At 31.4% G+C, this 20,389-nt stretch overlaps 7 protein-coding genes across 12 annotated transcripts; 3 read left to right on the top strand and 4 right to left on the bottom strand.

Moving 5' to 3' along the window:
- Positions 1 to 251: 251 nt before the first annotated feature.
- On the bottom strand, positions 252 to 4,249 carry LOC128387710 (cell division control protein 45 homolog). 3 transcript variants are annotated; one of them, XM_053346960.1, is made up of 3 exons: positions 4,115 to 4,249; positions 2,857 to 3,319; positions 252 to 2,771 (listed from the first exon to the last, which is right to left on the bottom strand). In XM_053346960.1, exons 2-3 carry the CDS (start codon positions 3,201 to 3,203, stop codon positions 1,415 to 1,417), a joined length of 1,704 nt encoding a protein of 567 aa, XP_053202935.1. In that variant the 5' UTR covers positions 3,204 to 3,319; positions 4,115 to 4,249; the 3' UTR covers positions 252 to 1,414. The 3 variants fall into 3 exon arrangements, with proteins under 3 accessions (XP_053202935.1, XP_053202936.1, XP_053202934.1); XM_053346961.1 differs by lacking the exon at positions 4,115 to 4,249 and having other exon boundaries at positions 252 to 1,194; positions 1,403 to 2,771; positions 2,857 to 3,665; XM_053346959.1 differs by lacking the exon at positions 4,115 to 4,249 and having other exon boundaries at positions 2,857 to 3,665.
- Positions 3,687 to 5,002, top strand: LOC128387712 (protein shifted-like). The gene has a single exon (XM_053346963.1). It carries the CDS (start codon positions 3,836 to 3,838, stop codon positions 4,898 to 4,900), a length of 1,065 nt encoding a protein of 354 aa, XP_053202938.1. The 5' UTR covers positions 3,687 to 3,835; the 3' UTR covers positions 4,901 to 5,002.
- Positions 5,003 to 5,183: 181 nt separating this feature from the next.
- LOC128387711 (serine--tRNA ligase, mitochondrial-like) lies at positions 5,184 to 7,288 on the top strand. The gene has a single exon (XM_053346962.1). The coding sequence runs from the start codon at positions 5,336 to 5,338 to the stop codon at positions 6,710 to 6,712; it is 1,377 nt and encodes a 458-aa protein (XP_053202937.1). The 5' UTR covers positions 5,184 to 5,335; the 3' UTR covers positions 6,713 to 7,288.
- A 585-nt stretch (positions 7,289 to 7,873) lies between these two features.
- Positions 7,874 to 9,466, bottom strand: LOC128387714 (motile sperm domain-containing protein 2-like). Its single transcript, XM_053346964.1, has one exon. It carries the CDS (start codon positions 9,059 to 9,061, stop codon positions 8,189 to 8,191), a length of 873 nt encoding a protein of 290 aa, XP_053202939.1. The 5' UTR covers positions 9,062 to 9,466; the 3' UTR covers positions 7,874 to 8,188.
- Positions 9,467 to 9,902: 436 nt separating this feature from the next.
- Positions 9,903 to 10,979, bottom strand: LOC128387716 (uncharacterized). The gene has a single exon (XM_053346966.1). It carries the CDS (start codon positions 10,579 to 10,581, stop codon positions 10,096 to 10,098), a length of 486 nt encoding a protein of 161 aa, XP_053202941.1. The 5' UTR covers positions 10,582 to 10,979; the 3' UTR covers positions 9,903 to 10,095.
- A 1,174-nt stretch (positions 10,980 to 12,153) lies between these two features.
- Positions 12,154 to 16,024, top strand: LOC128387622 (histidine-rich glycoprotein-like). Its single transcript, XM_053346846.1, has 4 exons — positions 12,154 to 12,363; positions 15,082 to 15,132; positions 15,292 to 15,405; positions 15,487 to 16,024. Exons 1-4 carry the CDS (start codon positions 12,211 to 12,213, stop codon positions 15,610 to 15,612), a joined length of 444 nt encoding a protein of 147 aa, XP_053202821.1. The 5' UTR covers positions 12,154 to 12,210; the 3' UTR covers positions 15,613 to 16,024.
- A 1,292-nt stretch (positions 16,025 to 17,316) lies between these two features.
- Positions 17,317 to 20,388, bottom strand: LOC128387616 (serpin B9-like). Of its 4 annotated transcripts, none has more exons than XM_053346840.1 (2): positions 20,014 to 20,388; positions 17,317 to 19,873 (listed from the first exon to the last, which is right to left on the bottom strand). In XM_053346840.1, the coding sequence occupies exon 2, from the start codon at positions 19,223 to 19,225 to the stop codon at positions 17,540 to 17,542; it is 1,686 nt and encodes a 561-aa protein (XP_053202815.1). In that variant the 5' UTR covers positions 19,226 to 19,873; positions 20,014 to 20,388; the 3' UTR covers positions 17,317 to 17,539. The 4 variants fall into 4 exon arrangements, with proteins under 4 accessions (XP_053202815.1, XP_053202816.1, XP_053202814.1 ...); XM_053346841.1 differs by having other exon boundaries at positions 17,317 to 19,595; XM_053346839.1 differs by having other exon boundaries at positions 20,035 to 20,388.
- Position 20,389: the final 1 nt, after the last annotated feature.

The raw sequence follows: 20,389 nt of genomic DNA, 5'->3' as shown, positions 1-20,389 counted from the left end.
AAGGTTAACAATTAACTGATTGTGAATCTTTCGATTGCAATTAAGAATTAGGTTGATAAACCATGATCATAATCACACTAATTGTTACCTTGATTTCTAAGTTTGATAAACTCTCCGTTTTATTGAGACAATTTGAAGATAAACTTGATTTTTTTTCTTCATTTTTTTTGTCAAATGAATCAAAAATTTCCACTAAATTAGTCTGATGACCGTGATTGTAATTAACTAATCCAATTAAAAAAGAAAAGAGAATCAGTTCCCCATATAAAATATATGGTTAGTTTATTAATTTTTCTTTTCACAATTTGAGTTCGTAATTTGTTTAATTAATGGAAGGATCAATTTTCGGGTAATTTAAAGTGCAAAACTAATTGTCGTCTTTTATAATCGTTAGAAAGAAAACTAATTAACATTGAGACGACAATTTATTTCTTCGTCAGGATTAAAACAATAATCAATTCAAAAAAAGACTTTGATCAAGTTTTACCTGAATTAATTGCGATTACAATTAACTGATTGTGATTACGAAGAAAAAGAAGAAGAAAGTTAACTCGAGCAATTTAATCGCGCAACAATTTTTATCCCTTTTAATTGTAACATTTAGATGTTTATCAATTATCATTGCTCTCTGAAGGTTTTTTTTTCTTGACAGTCTTTAGTTAATTTTTTGTTTTATCATTGAAAAGAATCAGCTGATTGTTAATTTCAATCGTCTAACCATTTAGAAACCATTGAAACATTTATGAATATTAATTCAGTATGAGAAGATGATTTAACTTTTCCCTTTTCATGGATTCATGATGTTCTTGATTGAAAATTAAATCAATCTGATGGTCAATTTAAATGAATTGTTATATAACCAAGGATTGGATGATGATTAACTATTAATTGTTTTTAAATCCCATGCACAATAAGATGATTCAATTGTTTTTGTTGTTGTTGTTGTTGTTGATAATGGTTGATCCATGTGTATCCTTTGAGCAGTTGATAAGCCAATCAATTGATTTGTTCACTTCCTTTTGTAAAAATTTACAATATAAAATAGATTTGGATGATAATAGTAATAATAATGATGAAATTAATAAGAGGATGACGATGAGAGGGGAGAAAGTGCTTATCCTTATCCTGATATATTGACGAATGACATTTTTTTTTTGTAACCTTTTCCGCTTTGAATCTGGATGCCCCGAGCCACTAGATAATAAATGTTGAATTTTGAATGGTTTAAATATAAATAATTTAAATATTTATATAGTTGAGGTTGGGTGTGTCTCTGTGTGATGAGCTATTACCATGGGTGGTAACAGAATGATGAAAATGATGATGATGATAATGATGATGATGATGATGGTGATGAGGAGGATGAGGAGGATGAGGATGAGGATGAGGAGGTGAAATCTACCTTGAAGGATAATTAACTGAGTAGTGAGATTAGAGTAGAGAAAAGATTTGATCTTTCTTCAAAAGGGAAACGAACTACAGATAAATCGTACAGGGTGGGTTCGATTTGGCAGTTCATGGTTTGTCCAGCTTGGATGAATGCTTTTCCGAATAAATTTCTTGTCGAGTCTTCAGCAATCGGTGGTATTCCCACTGCTAAAGCAAGTCCAGCGTTATTTACGTCTGGGGTTATAACGACCAGTGGTAAATTGACCACACGTTTACGTCGGGAAGTGGCCACAAATGCTTCCAAAATAAATCGAGCCAAAGTTATCAGGCTTCCAGGATAAGCGAATAATTTAGCATCAGGTGAACCTTCGGGAATAATTGTATGTAAAAAAGGTCCAGAAGATTCAACACTTCTCATCTCGATAATATCGTGAACCGCTTTGAGTATAGCTTCGTATTTTAATTTGGCCAATTCAATGCCTTCCATAAGTTCATCGGTTTTGGTCCAAGAAAGTGAGTCAAGTGCTTTCATAAATTTTTCTTTCGGTGAGAGCTCCTTATTTGGTGATTCTAATAGTGCTTTAACTCCCGAAACAACATCGTTAGCGACAAACTTGTACTTAAATCCATGACTGGCCTCGAACGAATCGCCGATCACTTTGTTTAGACCATATTTCTCGGCTAAATCGGAAACCCATTCTTGAACATGTTTCCTCAATTCCAGATCCATAGAGACAAACTTTTGTTTACTTTGTTTCAAAGGTATTCCCAGTTCAGCGAGAAATTCAAGGAGACGCTTATAACCCTTTAAATGCCACACTCTGAATGTACAAGAAACGTGCATGGTGTGTTTAAGACTATCATGTAGATTCCAGTGACGATAAAGGAGTAATTGTAAATCTTTTTTATGAACTACCGAAATGCAACTTCGCCTTCCAGCCGGAGTATTGATTATATCATCGATTGGAGCAGATTCTTTGAATAGATTAACGTTACTCTTTAGTTCACCTAAACGTTTACAATGACTTTTAAGCTGCTTCAGGTAGTCTTTAAAAACACTACGATCAATACGTCCAGATGAGAGTAAATCGTAAATACCAACTATTGCCAACCAAAGAAGTTCATTAGTATCTTTATTTAGCTTACAAGCTAATTGAAAGAAAGTCCATGAAATTGAATCACCATAATAACTAAATTGACTATAATCGAATAGAATTTGTCTCCTTTTCTCGTTCCAAAGTCTTCTCTCTTGACGTTTTTCCAATTGTTCCAAACTCATACCAGCAATTGAATGATCATCTTCATCATCTTCATCGTCAGAGTCACGAAATAGATCATTGTATTCAGGAATTTCACCTACATCATCAGCTTTCATTAATAACCTAAAGAACGGGAAAATAAACACATGATTAATATACAATTAGAGAAATAAAAGAGAGAGAGAGAGAGAGAGAGAGAAACACTTACTTAACCTGATCTCCTCTGTAGGCATTGTAGACATCGATGGGCCGATGACTGTCAGCGATAAAGAAAACTTGTTCATCATCTGGTTCAAGTAATTCGACTATATCAAAAGTAGCACCAATATTAATCAATAGAATATATTTAACACTTCCTCGGTGAGCATTGTATGTTTTGTAAAGATCTTCAGCATCAAGAACAGGTACAATGGTGAAGACAATATTATCCGAACGGAAAAGCGAAGACAAAAGCTTCGCAGCACAAACAGCATCTACATCATAATTAACAAGAACCAAAATCCGTTGACCAAACAGTAATTCATAAAATTCTTTCCGATAATCTTGTAGAAACATGATAAATAACCATCAATTTAACCTTTTACACAAATGTCAAGGTGAATATATTAGTCCCAAGAAGAAACAAAAACACCACCAAAGCCACCAAAGGATAACAATGAGTAAACAATTATCTTTATAATATTAACAATGAAGAAACAGAACAAAAAAAAATAAGGGTAACAGTTGTTTTCGGTTACAGTTTAAAGATCCAAATCAATTGTGACTATTTTAGTTGGATCATTGGATAGTTCACAGGGTAATGGTTAATTAATTAACACCAATTATTATTAAAGTTAATTGTGATTAGATGACAATTAGCTAATTTATTAGAAACGTGTAATTTAGACTCAAAGGTTGACCCAAAATGTTTCCCGCCAAGAATCATAAACAATTCAAATTCTTTGATAAAAAAGAAAACGATGTGTCGCCATCTATGGGTGGAGAATTTATTTACTTTTAGAAAAAAATTCTTTTTCTTTTCTTTATCAACTTTTCCATTTCTTTTTGATTGTTGAATTAATTTTCTATTAAATTAAATTGTTGGTGTTAATTATGTTGTTTAGCTGTTGATTGGAATTTTTTTTCTCTTTGGATTATATTCTATTTGGATTGAGAATTAATTGGATTGATTGATTTTCGTTGTTTCAATGTTAACTTTTAAAGGTTTTTTCTTATCAACAGTTGGTTTGTTTTGGATTCTTTTGGTTGGTTTGTCTAGTGTTTCTTCATCTGAGTATGAATCAATTCCTTTGATAATTGATGAAGAAGATGATTATCGTGGTTACCTTGATCATCCACCTCGTGATGTTTCCCTTTGGTTAGATGAGAATCAAGTTAGAGAACTTGCCAATGTATCAAGTCAACTTTATGCCATAAGAGAAGGTAAATTGTTACCTTACCTATTGGAACCTAATTTTCAAACTTACCTGCCCAATATTCCTGCTGAAGTGATTTCAATTAACTTTACATGGACTTCAGGAGCTGGTAAAATGTATCAATACGAGTTTGAAGAATTGAAATCATTTAATCGGTCAATTCTATTTGATCCAATTATCTCAATCAACCGGGAAGGATTTATACCCAATGATCCAAGTATTTTTCGTGTTACCATTTTATGTTCAGGATCAATACCTGGTGTCTCATCTTTTGCCATCACTTTGGCAATAAAAGATGGTGAGAATAACAAGAATTTGGAAGGTACACCGATTAGAATGAAGCTAAGAAAACACTGTCAAGGAAAACAATCAAATGACATCAATTGTCATACCAAATGTCACAATGGTGGCTGGTGTAATTTAGATTCTAATTGTGAATGTCGTCGAGGTTATTCTGGAACCTTTTGTGAGACACCTTTGTGTTTCCCACCCTGTCTTAATGGTGGTAATTGTATAGCACCAGGAATATGTAATTGTATCAATGGATATCAAGGTCAACGCTGTGAGGGTGGAATTTGTTGGGAACGATGTCTCAATGGTGGAAAATGTGATCAAAAGGATACGTGTACCTGTTCCCGTGGTTATTATGGTCCTCGGTGTGAATATTCAAAGTGTTTAATTCCCTGTTTAAATGGAGGTCGTTGTATTGGAGTTGACAAATGTCGATGTCGAAAAGGATTCACTGGTTTACAATGTGAAATAAGCTTGACCGGTCAACGTGACCCATTAACAAGCTCACGAAGAAGAAAAAAACCAGTCAAGAGGAAATTTGTTTAATCCATTTGATTGATTTTAATTTTATCAACAAATTTATCAAACAATTTAAACTCGTAATTGTTGTTCATTCACCGATATACATATGACAACTTTTCAAATGAATTTTTTTCTTCTTCTTTCTTTAACTTTACCTATGGCGTATAAACTTAAAAGTATAACCATATCATATCCGGTCATTAATTTCTGGTCACTGTCCAATCATAATTTCTCATTAATCATCTTTAAAATAAATCAGTTCACTTGGTTAAAATTTAAAAAGTCAAATTATTTTGTCACTTTGGTTTCTATGGTAATCAAGTTACAGCTGATTTCTCATGTGAAAAACAAGGTAAGATTTTTGGTTAACAGAATCAACTTTAATTGTAAATGATTGATTGTTTTACTCTTAATTGTGATTTACTATTACAATTAAATTTCTGTTAAGTTAAATTAATCATGTTGATTGTTCCAAGAATCGGATTAACATTGAAAAATCTAAGTAAATGTGTTTTCAGTCATTCTACTCGTTTCAATGGTACTTTTGATGGTTGGAGAGATTGGAAAAGATTTGATTCAAATGGATTATCATCAATAATTACTTATGATCATGTTAATCGAGAATATTATTTGGATCCTGTTAATCAAAGTGAAATTATTGACAATATAAAGAAACGAGGATTACGTGGATTTAATCGAGAATTGGAAAAGTGTACAAACCAAGAGGAGATTGGAAAATTTTTACAACAAAATGTAAACAATTTACCAAACCGATTAGATGAAAGGTGGAACGATTATACACCAGGATCGGCCATAGATGATTTCATGGTGGAAGAATTTGGATCAACGATCATGTTGGAAGAGGATAAAGTAAAGAAAGGGTTAAACATCGCCAATAAACTTGGCCTGGTCCAGACAAGTAAACATGACGGCGTTGGTGTGGTCACATCTGTACGGAGTTACGCTTTCCTTGCGGAATTGGCTCAACTTCATCAGGCTCTAATTGACTGGACACTCGACGAGTTGATGAATAAATTTGATTTCATTCCAGTTATGGTTCCCAATATAGTCTATGAAGATACCATCAGTGGCTGTGGATATCAACCAAGAGGCCGAGCAACTCAAGTGTATAAATTGTTAGGATTTAACGGAGATGAGCCTTGGACCCGAAGTAATGAGGATAAATTTGAAGGGAAAATTTGTCTTGCAGGAACATCGGAGATTCCGTTAACTGGTCTTCATGTGGGTGAAACATTCAATGAGCAAGATTTACCTAAAAAGTATTGTACTGTTAGTCGATGTTATCGAGCTGAAGTGTCAAAGGTTAAAACGGAAACTGGAATATATCGAGTTCCCTATTTTACTAAAGTGGAAATGTATTCGTTAACCAGAGAGGAGGAAAGTTCTGAGATGTTATTTGAATTTATGGAAATTCAGAAACATCTTCTCTCTCAACTTAATCTAAAATGTCGGGTTATTGATATGCCACCAGAAGAATTGGGATTAACGGCAACCCGAAAGTTTGACATTCAAGTACTTTTACCAGGATCTCGAATGTGGGGTGAAGTTACTTCGGCTTCCAATTGTACAGATTTTCAATCTCGTCGTTTTAACATCAAGTACAAAGTAGTGGAACCAAATTACGAAACCAATGAACCATTTGCGACGAAATTTGTTCACACCGTTAACGCGACCGCTTGTGCCTTACCTCGGATCATTTTAGCGATTCTTGAATATGGACAAACTGCCGATGGAACCGTAGTAATCCCGCCGGTGCTTCGCAATTACATGGGTAAAGATTTGATTGATACAAATAGAGAATTATTTTTAAGGTGAATTGTTTCAACTAATTTACTTGTGATCACGACAATTTCATCAATTGGGTGGAAACAAAAATCAATACCATCGATCCGATTAGTTGATTAAACAAATTTCAGCGAAAATTTTGATTACCAAGATAAAATGGCTTCATGGACGATCAACTTTACAATGAAATGAAAAATTTTCAATAAAAAGAAACAACAATTTAACCTTGAAACTGTTAAATAACTGCAACAATGATTAAGTTAATCAACTTCACCATCGTCATCATCACCATAGGCATCAAATTATTGTCATCATCATTATGAAACTATTATCATTATTGCCTTTAATCATCTTAATCTATCGGACAATTGTCGTCATCACCCTAGTCTTGATCTGAACTGTAAACTGTTAATTTCTAACAATCAAAAAGCCAACAATTTACTAATAGAATCAATTTTCTATCTAAATTTTTCCTTCTCGATTTCACAGAAAATCTGATTACCTCGATATCGGGTTGAAGACGAAGTGGTTCCCGATTATTTGAAGAAAAAATATTCAAAATTTTCTACTAAATTGTCAATTAAATACCCAACAATCAACTTAAAATTAGGTGAAACCTTGAAATCAATTCTAAGTTAATTGACATGATAATTTAACTCGTAATTCAAAAAAAAACATCATTACCATCAGATCGTTGTTGATACCAACAGACACAATTTAATAACTAATCGTGATCGTGATATTAAATTAAACTGAGTAACAAATTAGATTATAATTGTGATGATGGAGAGAAAAAATAAATTCACAATCAATTGATTGGTGAAAGTAAGAAATCAAATAATTACAATTGTTGTTCGTACTCACGGTCAATTGACGGATGACCAATTCTAACGGTCAAACAATTAGATTAACAAAGATGGATTAAAAATAAATTGTTGAATGAGAAAAGTTAATCATTATCATTGATTGTAAAGTGTTAATTTTTATCAAAGTTCACAATCAGTGATCACAATCAAAAAGAGTTAAAATTATGATCAAAATTAGATTAACAATCAACATTTGATAAAAAAAAAACATAATCAAATGTAACTAATTATAAGGAAAAAAAATCTAAAAAAATTAATGATATTTATCATTAAAATAATCTAATTAATCAGTTGATTGTTAGACTGATTAAATGATTACATGTAAGAAAAATTAACCAGCAGATTATACAAGAAGCAAGTGACTTTTATTGTGATTAAATCTAGTGGACAATTAGTTAGTAAACAAACAATTAAAGTGAATTAGTTAATCATAAAGATTGATGAAAGAATTAAAAAAAAAGGTTCGGTGGTTTAAATTGTTAATCGATTGTAAACAAAAACTGATAACATTGTATTTGATTGTTTACTATTAACTAGATTGTTTGCTAATCCTCATCATGATTAGAATTGTTTGAAACTAATCAGATACGAAATAGCAATTGAACAATTAATTATATATTCTAATTGTTTCTTTAATGTTTCAATCTTTGTTTGGATATAAAAAGCATTTCAATTTATCATAATACTGATAAGTTTTACTTAATTGTTCATCTGACATTGGCAGTAATCCCTTAATTGTTAACTCACGGGTGGTGGTTAAACCCTGAGGGATTAACCGATAATCACTTGGAGTCCCTGGTCCACCCAAGTAATCAGGTAAATTGTTAATTGCGATATGATCAGTTAAAGTTTTCTCATCACAGAAACGAATCTTTTTCTTGACATAACCGGGTAACATTGTGTAGACCAAAGTTTTCACCGCCGAGAGTAACCAGGGGAGCCGATGAACCAGAATATATTTTTGACCTGAGGGGAAATAGTTTCTTAAAGTTGACGAGACAAAATTGGCCATATCAATGTCGGCATTGGCAATTGAAGCATCGGTACAATCGAAAACCAAAACCCAACCAAATTCTGGTCCCTTTGAAGCGGCCAATTCATCGGCTCGATACATTTGATAGATGGAAAACTTTTTCAATATATCGAGAATCCCTTCAATCTTTTGAAATAAACGAATCCGGATATGAACAACCGGGTTACCTTCAGAATCGATACCATAATTATATATACCACCAACCTCATAGAATTCACTAGGAAATGAGGTTTCCGTTAATTCAGGGAAACCCATACGTTTCCTCCATTCCAGAACGGAACAGAGAAACGGAACACTCGTCTCAATATCACCATTTCGTCGTTTAATGTATCGACGTAATAAAAGATCATCAACCATAAGACGATCTAATAAATTAACATCAATTTCCGTCAAACGATTGGACAATTTTTCACGTAATTTACTTCGTACTTGAGTCAATGTTTCCTCTGGATAACTAAGATGAATTGGAATTACTGTCATGATGATGATTATGATCAACTTTTAACATACACAAGAATGAAACAAGCAAAAAAACGTTCAGCTTGACCAGTGGTTAGTTTTGAGGGTTAATTGAAACTGTTCATTGTCTACACACAATCAATTCAACTTGTATCTATTTCCCCGGTGGGTTCATCCTTATAAACTGGTCACTCTCATGATGACCACTTTTTTTTTGCTTCCATTCGTTATACTGGTTTCTGGTGTTCCCCCTGATTTACCGATGAAGAACAAGCCCTCAGGTCAATTTGGTGACCTTATTTTCTTACTATTGAATCGGAACCAAAATAGGTTTTCCCCCTTCTCCATCTTAATCATCTTCATCTTCATCACTCGATCAACTATTAGTTCCTGTATGTTCCTGGTGTTGTTGTTGTTGCTGCTGTTGCTGGTGGGCAGTTACTTGACCCTACTACTTGTCTTCCTCTTGCATCATCATATTGGTTATCATCTTCTTCCTTAAATTGGATGATGATCAGATGTTAGAATCTATCATCCAAGATAAACATCTTGTTTCTCTTGCTTGACCTTGGCCTCTTTCTTTACACCCGATCCCGTTATTTGTCCTCAAGTAACTGCAAGATATTTATCATCATCGTATTTTTTTTTTCTCTAACTTTTCAAAATTATCTCTTTAATTTATCAACGAATAATAATAAATAGCAAGATTAGATGAGAGAATTAGTAAATTGTAATCGTTGCGAATAAAATTTCATTCAGATCAATTTAATCTCTCAACTAAACTTACGAAAATCAATTGGAAACGATTACAATTAACTATCACATTGATACAATTAAAAACTCTTCTTCAATAATAATAATGTAATAGAAAGAAATTTAATTACAATCAAGAAAAATTGTCTATTACATATAATATACATTTCGATTAATAAATTGTACTTGAATTAACTTTTGACAATGATTATGATTATCAACAGGAAAAGAAGGTAAAAGTTTTTTTTTGTGTTATTGATTATCATTAAACAGGAACATAATTAAATAGTGTTTAATTGTTGTTAATCATGACGAATCCAATTAGGTTTCCATGAACCAACAACTTTATTAGATTGACTTTGTAACGTTGACAAATTATCTCGAAGGACATCACCTGAAGGATGACCCCAATAGGGTTCACCAGGATTGATCATCTCTTTGAAAAAAGATTTATCATCTTCCTCATCTTCATTGGATGATGATGAGGATGACATGGATAAAGGTGATGATTTCCGACACAATGAACTTTTCGAGTGACGACAAAAATCAACACCGAAAGCTTTCATGAAGCCATAACCTTTTTCCCGACCATAGGAACCATCGGGCTCGTATTGATATTCAATTCCGTACCCGTAGCCTTTGTATTTCCAAGGTCCAGTTCCGTATAAGGAATTTGGATCATGTTCCGCTCGATGGTCATAAATTTTAACGCGAACACGTCCCAACAGAACAAAATTTAAATTAATCAGAAACAATATAAAAGCAATTAAATCACACTTGACCATCATATGGTAATAACTGTAAACTTAAATGTTCAGAATGTTTGGTTTTGCTTTTCTGATGAAAAATGTTAACAAAAATCACATTACACAGGAATTGGTTTGTTATTGGTGAGATATGGTCAGTTGATTGGTCAATAAAAGATTGAGATGAGAATATTTTATCACTGATTAAGAAAATTTATCAATTTTTAGGTGAGATATTTGTTGTATTTTATCAGAAAGAATCCAATATACTCGGGATTAATCTGATTTATCCAATAATTAACATGACGAATGATTTAATTGTTAACTGATTTGGTCAGTTAAACGAAACTGGACAATCGGTTAAACTGTCCGTTAATTCACTTTCACATGATCACAAGAAGATAAACAAACGCTCACCTGAACTCTCACCAGAACTTCAGCTCTCTCTCTCTCTCTCTCTCTCTCTCTCTCTCTCTCTCTCTCTCTCTCATCCACTCACTCACTTTCACTTCTCTCAGCTGATTGTCTCACTTTCTAATGATCCAGTTTCAATCCACACCTTCTGAATTTACTAATTCGATAATCACAGTTATCGTAAATTGTATATTAGATTATTACCTTCAATGGATTAAGTGGATTAATTCAACTTATCCAATGAAACTGAATCATTTATGAGATTAAGTTGAAATTTTCCATATTTTTAAAATTTAAAAAACTTTTTAAGTTCAATCGTTACAAAAACTCGCTTTAACAATTAAACTTCAAGATCATCATGATAACATCATAACAATAATCAAACTTGATTAAAGTTGGTGATTAATTAACAATAGTAATTACTGTTGTTCTATATTCAAATTAGAGTCTCAAGACTGATTGATGACACTAATCATCTGGTAATTCACCATTAACCTTACACAATTTACTAATCTAAACATGAATACGCATATAAATCTAATCAAATTAAAATTAATTAATGACCCTGATTGATGGGAAAACAATAATCGGTACAATTAAATCACTCTTGAAGTCTCACTAATAGACCATGAAATTTGAATCAAATCAATTGAAATTTAAACTATTCTAATTACTCAGAGAAAAACGAACCTCTATCATTAGAATTGTTAACAATTAATTAATTTTAGTACCTAAATCAGAGAGAGAGAGAGAGAGAGAGAGAGAGAGAGAGAGAGAGACAATTTAATTTTTTATTAGCGTATTTAGGATTCAATGAATTGTGGACAATAGGTAAATAGGTAGAGCGATAGAGAGACACAATTAACAATTTAGTTGATTGACTTTCGATTTTAACCTAAACCGAAACAATCAAATCGACTTAATTTTGTCAATTGAACAAAATTACTTCCTAATCAACAGATAATCAAATTAGTAACATTTTCCAGTAAGAAAGAGAGAGAGAGATCGAGAGTCAGACTAATAATCAACAGTTAATAACGTTCGTTAAATAGTAACGATGCTAATCAAGCAATTAAGCTCTGATGGGGAGCTATGGTTGGTTGATGTTTCTAATTGTTTGAAAACTATCTCAATGATGATTATCTCTATTTGCTAACAATTTAAATTCTTGGTTATATATAAGTGTAAATCAATTTCAAAGTTTACAAACAGTTTGACAGTTTCGATTAGTTAATCAACGAAGAAGAAGAAAAAAAAATGAATTCTTATTTTATTATTTTCGTTACACTTTCAGTGTTAATTGTTGTAGTTTCAAGTGATCATCATCATCACCATGGTTGGCAAGAGCATGAACATGAACATCACCATGACCACTGGCATGATCATGATGATAAAAATGACCATCATGAGGTAAGAATTGAATTGAAATTTATATCATATAATATTAAAGTTCTGAAAATTATTGATTCTGTTTACTTTCAATAACCAAAGATTCAGATGAGAAGCTTAATTATTGTGATTCCATTTGATTTAGCTTGTGATTCTTTCAAATAATTAAGTTAATTAAGATTATAAGCTAATTGAGTAGTTGCTTACTTCCGATTGATTGAGATTATTATCAAATTAATGATAATAATTAGCAAGATTCTCATGATAAAGATTAGGAGTGAAAATTTGATTCGATTGGAAACTTTTTCCTTCTCATTAGTTCAATGAACGATTTTCATTTATATTATTAATCTAATTGAATCTAATTCCAGTTAATTTATGGATTAATTTAGATTGTGAAACTTAATCGTTCTTCTAATTGCTAAAAGGAATTGGAAAATTTGATCAATGATTCTAATTAAGCTATTTAGATGATAATTGTTACTAAATCAAAAGATTATCTTTCAATCAATGTTCACTTTGATCTCGATTCTGATTCAAATCGTAATGATGAATTAAGTGTGAATCGTAATAATTAACAACAATAGAAAGGACAACAATTAACACCTCAAATATCAATGAAATTTAAATTGTTTGATTGTGACTATTATTTTGATGAATGAATTTAATCATAATTAACTGTTTTCTGTTTGTTACCTTCAAGCCATTTGATTGTTATCATCATGATTAACAATTAAGACGAAAACTTTTGTTATTTTGATTTTCTTAAAGGTAACGATTTGAACTTGATGAGAAAAATTTAAATTGATTGTTGTTGTAAATGTTAATTGTTGTTTACTTGATTGTGAGATTATTTTATCACTGATTCTCGTGACCTATGTCCATCTTTGATTAAAATGATGACCATTCCGATTTGACCTTCACTGTTTTTTTCCCATGGTTATCAAGATAATCAGTTGATTTCTGACCATCTAAATTAAATTGTTACGATTAATTGTTTAAACTGTTTGGTTTGTGAGTGTGAGTATAAAACGAGAACGAAAAACAAACAACAACAATTAAATTATCCAGGAAAATTGTAATCATGTTAATCTAATCACTTTCACTGGGAAGACAAATTAGTTGATTAGTTTTGTGTCAAGTGTATAATCAATTATAATTAACTTTTTAATTTGTAATCAATAATTAAAGAAAAACAATGAAAGTTTAACAATTAAGGTGAAAGGAAAACGAAATGAAATAATTAAAAGTTCAATTAAGGATTAAAAATGTATCTTTAATTGTTGATCATCATAACTACAATTAAAACAATCAATCAACTGTAATCAACGGTTATTTTTGTTGATTAGTTAATCTTAATGGTTTATGATCAACCAAATTGTCATTTGTATTAATAGTTAATTTTATTATTTGTGACTTTTAACCATTCAAACAATCAACTAATCAATTTGCAATTTTTTTCAATCTTTTAAGGTAAAAATTATAACAAAATGATTAAAATCAAGTTAATTGTTTAAATGATTTAATTAATTTCATCAATTGATTTACTTTCAATGTCATTCAATTGTCGTTTATATAAATAAAAATGATAACAATCAAGATAATTAACAAATTTTATATAAATCTATTGAAACTGTTAATCCAATTGATTGTGAAGATTAATTATTATTTTTGATTGTGATCAGGGAAAAGTTAATTGTTGTTATTAACTGTTAACACTTACTACAAATATGATTAAAAATATTATATACAAACGGATAATTTAATATAGTTGATTAGTGATTATGATTAGAAATCAAGATTTCATTGATCATTGAACCACGAAACAAGTACATTGCAATTAACAGGTCAATCTTAATCATTTTAACAATTAACTAAATTATTAGATAATATTACAAACTGGATCAACGGTGATAATTTTATTATTGACGAAAACAACTACAAAATTGGTCGTTAATTGTTGTAACCAATTTAAATCTAATAACTTGATTTACCAATGAAACTTAAATTATTGTTAATAACTTTTAAATTGTAATTGATTTAATTGTGATCATTGACATTTGACAAGATTTTAACGTTCCGGGTTAATATCTAATCACTGGGATTGAATTTACAATTAACCTTTATGGTTTTGACCTAATTTGATTAGTTGATTTTTTTCAACGACCAATTTAAATCAATGTTATCCGGAAATTGATCAAAATTTTAATCAATAATCAAATCATCAAATCAGAGTCACAATTAACAATTGAACAAATTGGATTAATAAATTTGCTTTAATTTTTGTTCATATTTGTCTTGAAACTTTATCAACTTTTAATTGTGAATGACAATTAATACTTACTAATAATCAATAAGAACTAATTAACTATTGTATTAGTGTATTAATTGTAATTTAATTAACAAGGTTGAAAACCGAGTATTAATTGTCAGATTTGATTACAAGGATGGAGAGGGGATGGAAAAGTTAATTGAAAGGCAATTGTTCACTTTATTTGGATTGTAACTTTAATTGTGAACATTATAATCAACAGAATAACAATTAATCCATCAAGTGACAGTTAATTAACAGGTTATTGATCACTTTTTACTTTCTTGATTGTTAACTTGTTGATCACTAAATGAAAGTATAACAATCAGAATCAAATCAATTGGGTGTAGATTTTTTTTATTTAATTGAAATGATGACAGTTAATTGTTGATTATTATTTCTAATTGTTAATCATTTGTATTTTTCAGAATCATGATCACAAACATAAACATAAACATCACCACAAGGAAAAGGAAGATGTAAGTGAATTAATTAATCGGATATTTTTTCGTTCTATCATTTGTTTAATTCTCACAATTAACGAATCATTTACCGTTTAAATTATTTAAATTGTGAGAAAATTACACAATCATCATTTTCACCGGCTAATTGTAACTCAATTTCCTCTATTTAATCAGCATCAACATCATGATGATCACCATGAATCTCATAAGCACCACGATAAACATGATCATCACCATAACGATGACCACAAGCATAATCATAAACACAATCACCATGGAAAACATAAGGTAATTGCGACAATTAACATTCTAATTGTTTTGTTGACTTTAATTGTGATTTTTTCTTCTTCTTTATGATCAACTAATTAGCTTGAGGAACATCATAAACACTCACACTCCGAAGAGCATCATCATTACGGAAAGAAGCACAATGACCATTGGGGTAAACCCGAAGCTCATGGTTACTCTGGATTAGATTTTGATTTTAGAAAATGATTTAATCACTAATCATCATTAATTATCATTCTTAATCATCTCCAACTCACAAATACACTCAAGAAGACACAATCAAATCAATCAATATACACAAAGAAAATTTTTACTCCAAGTGAATTTATTTGATTTGGTTTACCAAATAAAATAATATTCAATTAATTTAATCTTACAATCAACAATCAAGTTGAAAGTAAACAAAACAACAAAATCAATCAATTTGAAATGTTGACAATTATCGATTAATAATCTATTATTAATTGGCCATTGTAATTAAATGAAAAGTTTACACTTACAATAATTACCATGTTAATTATATTAAGTTTGTAGATTTTCAATTTTTTTCTTGTCTTCAAATCAAATCAAGATTTTAAAATCAAACAATAAAAATTATCATTACAATTTAATTGATTCTTGATTCTTTATTATTTCATATTTCCATCTCTTTATCTGTTCTCTCTCTCTCTCTCTCTCAGTCTCTCAATCTCGGGCGAAGTAGAATTACCCGTAAAAGTACTAATCATACCAGAGTACAATCATAGACAATTAAATATGATCTTAGAATTAATTTCTGGCGAAGATAATGTACAGGGTAATTCACCTACTTTTTTGGTTTGTTTTTCACGATTTCTCAAAAACTACTTGACCGATACGGTGTATATTTCGTCTATAGAAGTTTGACCGATACTCAATTGTCATATTTCAAGGTCAAGGTCATAAAGGTTATTCATGAAAGAAAACACTTGAAGGTCATTTGATGAATTTTTTGAAAACTAGAAATTTTTTCAAGCACACCTGTGATGTTTTATCATTTCTGCACTTACTGGGTATGATTTTGTCTTAGCGCGTTACTAACGTTGCTTTGTAATAATATTATTTTTTGACTTCACGACCAGGATGGAAAAATTTCTAGTTTTCAAAAAGTTCTTCAAATGACCTTCAAGTGTTTTCTTTCATGAATAAACTTTATGACCTTGAAATATGACAATTGAGTATCGGTCAAACTTCCATAGACGAAATATACACCCTATCGGTCAAGTAGTTTTTGATTAATCGTGAAAAACAAACCAGCAAAGTAGCTGAATTACTCTGTAGATGCCAAATGGCAATCGGCTGTTAGTAGTATATCAAGTGTTGATACCAACAATTATCAATGGAGTTATCGAGAAGCCATGAGTTTGTATAAAATCGTGATGAACGGTTTAATTGCCGCTAATAAAGATAAAAAATTTCGTGAAAGAGCATTTGTTGACTTGAAAAGCAAGAAACTATTGAAACATTAAATGCTTACACAAAGCGACAGCTTGGGTCCTTAATCAGAGGCTATTCAACACCCTCCACTTATCCGACTGGACCCAGGTTAGAACTCGGACACGACAGGTTTCCTTTCCTGCGTCTAACCGACTGACCAGCAAGTGGAGGCTGATCAAGATGCTTCAAATTCAATGTTAATATTAATTTAAAGTTTTCTTTTCGAGGGAAATGAGTTGAAGTTCAATCAATTTTGATTATTTGATCATCAATCTAATCATATTCTGAATCCAATGAGACAATTAAAACTCTTGGATGAAAAAATTTGACACCAACTGAATGAAATAATGATCATCTAAATTAGATGATCTAATTTCAACTCCCGAACTACAATCAAGTTGATAGTAAACAAACAGGAAAATATTAATAAATCAATTTTAAATTACGATAATTAGCTATCGGTTTATCATCTATTATTAATGTTAATTGTTAAGTTGAGAGTAACAATGACACTTGATTAAAGAAATAAAGTACACCAGGTATAGCGAAAATAGAAAATAGATTTTCGAATAGATAGAAATAATTTGATTCGATTTGATTGATATTTGTTAATCAATTGGAAAGGATTATCGATTGTACCTTAATTGTTGGTATCAATTAATTTTCTTCATTTATTTATTCATGGAAGTGAATTGATCCTTCCAAGGAAAAGAATGGCTTCCGTTCTAAGATCTCGAATAAGGAAAATGAATGGACGATCGATAATTAATCTTGGAGATCGTTTTCTTGTTCCAATTTCGGCAACTGTAGCTCCAGCGGCAAGAGTTCCCTCCTCGGTGACCTGAAGAACCGTTTTGTGTTTAGCCTCTTTGACGAAAAGCTCCTTCGAGTTACCCATTTTCGAGAGATCGGCTTTTTTGGGTGAAAATGCGGCCTTCATTCCAAGATATTCGAGAGGTTTAAGTAAATCATAGGAACCGGAAACAGAGAATCGAGGTAAACCAAGTTCGACGGTTGCATCTTGAAGTTGACCCAACATTTCAGTCATGGTTTGAGTTCCAAGAATAGATTCAATGTGAGATAAATCAGTTCCATTGGTCGGAGTAATTGCAAGGAAACTCAATGATCCAGTGGAATATAATTTCTCAATAAAACAGGCTTTAACTTGATTGTGATCACAGTGATAATTGATGGTCGATGTTGACCTCATCAAGGGAACTTTTGAAGTTGACCCATCAAAATTGTGGAATGAGTTTTGCTCACTGGTGAGGGTAGGATTAAATGGTTCGGCCCAGGCACCTTTAAAATAGATCACATTGATTAGAAGAAGTCGAGTTAATGGATCTAAGGTTGAATCTAATAGGGAAGGAATCAATCCATGGGTCCACCAAGAGACGAAATCGTTTGCCCAAGAGGTTACGTACGCGGGTTCGGTGGTAAATCCGACCTTTTCAACGCAAGCATTGTAATAGATTCGAACCTTATCAACGTAGGCAGAGGAAACGTTCAACTCTTTGTCGATGAAAATACCGTTAAGTAATTTAAGGTTATTCTTTTTACCAATATCGTATAAAAGGGTATGTAGAACATCTCGAAATGCTGTTTGTATCTGATTTTCGGTCATGGTTTTCAATTGAAGAAGAGAAATCATCTCATCTTCTGTTGACGAAGATGAACCAGCGTAAACTGTCACTAAAGTTGAGAAAAGTGATAAAGGTGAGATGAATATGTTCTCATTTCCATGGAATTTGTTCAATGCTTTGAACAATTTAAAGCCGAAAATATTGTTCGATGTGACAATGTTCAACATATCTCGAGATATAATTCCTTCACTTACTCCAGGAAATTTGGGAGGTGATGGAGAAGGAGGAAGTTGAGGTTCAATGTTTTCAGGAGAGATTGAAGATGATAAAGGTGAATCAGATGATGATGATGATGGAGATGGAGATAAGGGTGCATCAGGTAATTGTGAAGAAGATAATGAAGATAATGAAGAGGATGAGGATGATGAAGGTGATGCGAGGGAAACTGAAGCAGAAGTTAATGATAAACTTTCGGTGAATCTTGAAGAAGTGATAACATGACTTGATGGTCGATTAATTGTTTGACTATCATCTTTATCATCATTATTTTTGTTGTTGTTATTGTTATTATTATCTGTTGCAAAATTTGGAGAGAGTGAAAATTTGTTACTATTGCTATTATCACTTCGACTTGATCGTCCAGTTAAAGGGTCATTGTTGATTGATGTTCGTCGTCTTTCATATCTACCAGTGTATCCACAGTGAGATGAGGTAAATTCACAGGAAATAAATAGCACAAGAGCCAAAATATATTGGTGACCATTGAAAGTTGACCAAATCATATTGGTTCTAATTTGATTAGTTTAAAAGATGACGATGGTTGTGATGTTGATGATGAATTTCGTGTGGCTATATATGTGAATAGACAAAGATGAATGTTGACCAGCAAAGGGATGACAACAATTGGAAGATCAAGTATTGATGATAAGAATCCGATACGATGTGTGTGTGTGTGTTGATGGAATTAAGTGTAATGGAAACTATGATTGGGCTTGATTATTGAAACGATTGATGAGACAAGAAGGCAATCAAACAGTGAAAATACCCAAATCAAAATGGTTACACTAAATTAAAACGAATGGAGCTTTGGGTACGAAGGGAAATCCGGTTTCCGCAGGAATTAAACTTGCATTTGAGGTAAAGGGAAAATGCCTAGAGAGAGAGAGAGAGAGAGAGAGAGAGAGAGAGAGAGATGATAAGATGATAAGAAGAAGAAGAAGAAAAAACAAAATGAAAAACAAGAAGAGAATAAAAATTTAGCTTAAATGATATTCATCGGTTTCATATCAATTTTGATTATATGTTTAGAGTGATTGTTAACAAAAGCAAATGGAAGATGAAGACAATTCCTTTCATTGGCAAGGGGAAACTCTGAAATATCTTCCATTGTGTCCAGGAAACGTTGTCACACTATAAATATGTATAAATTTCTAAATGAACAATAAATAAAATCAATGAATCAGAGTCATGATGATGAAGAGAAACACACAAAATGATTGGAAGAATTTTTTTTTTCTTCTCCAAAAACGATCAACCATTAAATCCAGGAATTGGCTTTTTCTTTGCTCACCTTAAAATCATCTCAACTTACCTCTTTTATTAATCTTCTTTCTCTCAAGTTGATACACTAATTAATTCCTCTGGTTAAATTTAGAAATACAATTCTCATAATTTCTTTTCTATAAACTTGTGATCATCAACAATTAAGAGATTGTTATTGTTTATAAAAACAAGAGGAAAAAAACATCTTCGTGACTCTTTCAACATAAACACCAATTTATTTATAACTATTTAAATTACGAGAATTTATCTGATGATGTAACTACTATTAGACAAACTAATTAAAGGGTTAACATGGTAATTTTACTGGATGATGACGATTATGATGATGATGTTATTTGTTAAACAAAAATTAAGAAATTGAAAATAATTTGATTAACTAGAAA

Source organism: Panonychus citri, unplaced genomic scaffold (assembly GCF_014898815.1).
Source record: "Panonychus citri isolate SS breed McGregor unplaced genomic scaffold, ASM1489881v1 Contig00092, whole genome shotgun sequence".
NCBI lineage: Eukaryota > Metazoa > Arthropoda > Arachnida > Trombidiformes > Tetranychidae > Panonychus > Panonychus citri.
The sequence above is the reverse complement of the archived record's forward strand: the minus strand, read 5'-3'. Positions and strand labels throughout refer to the sequence as shown.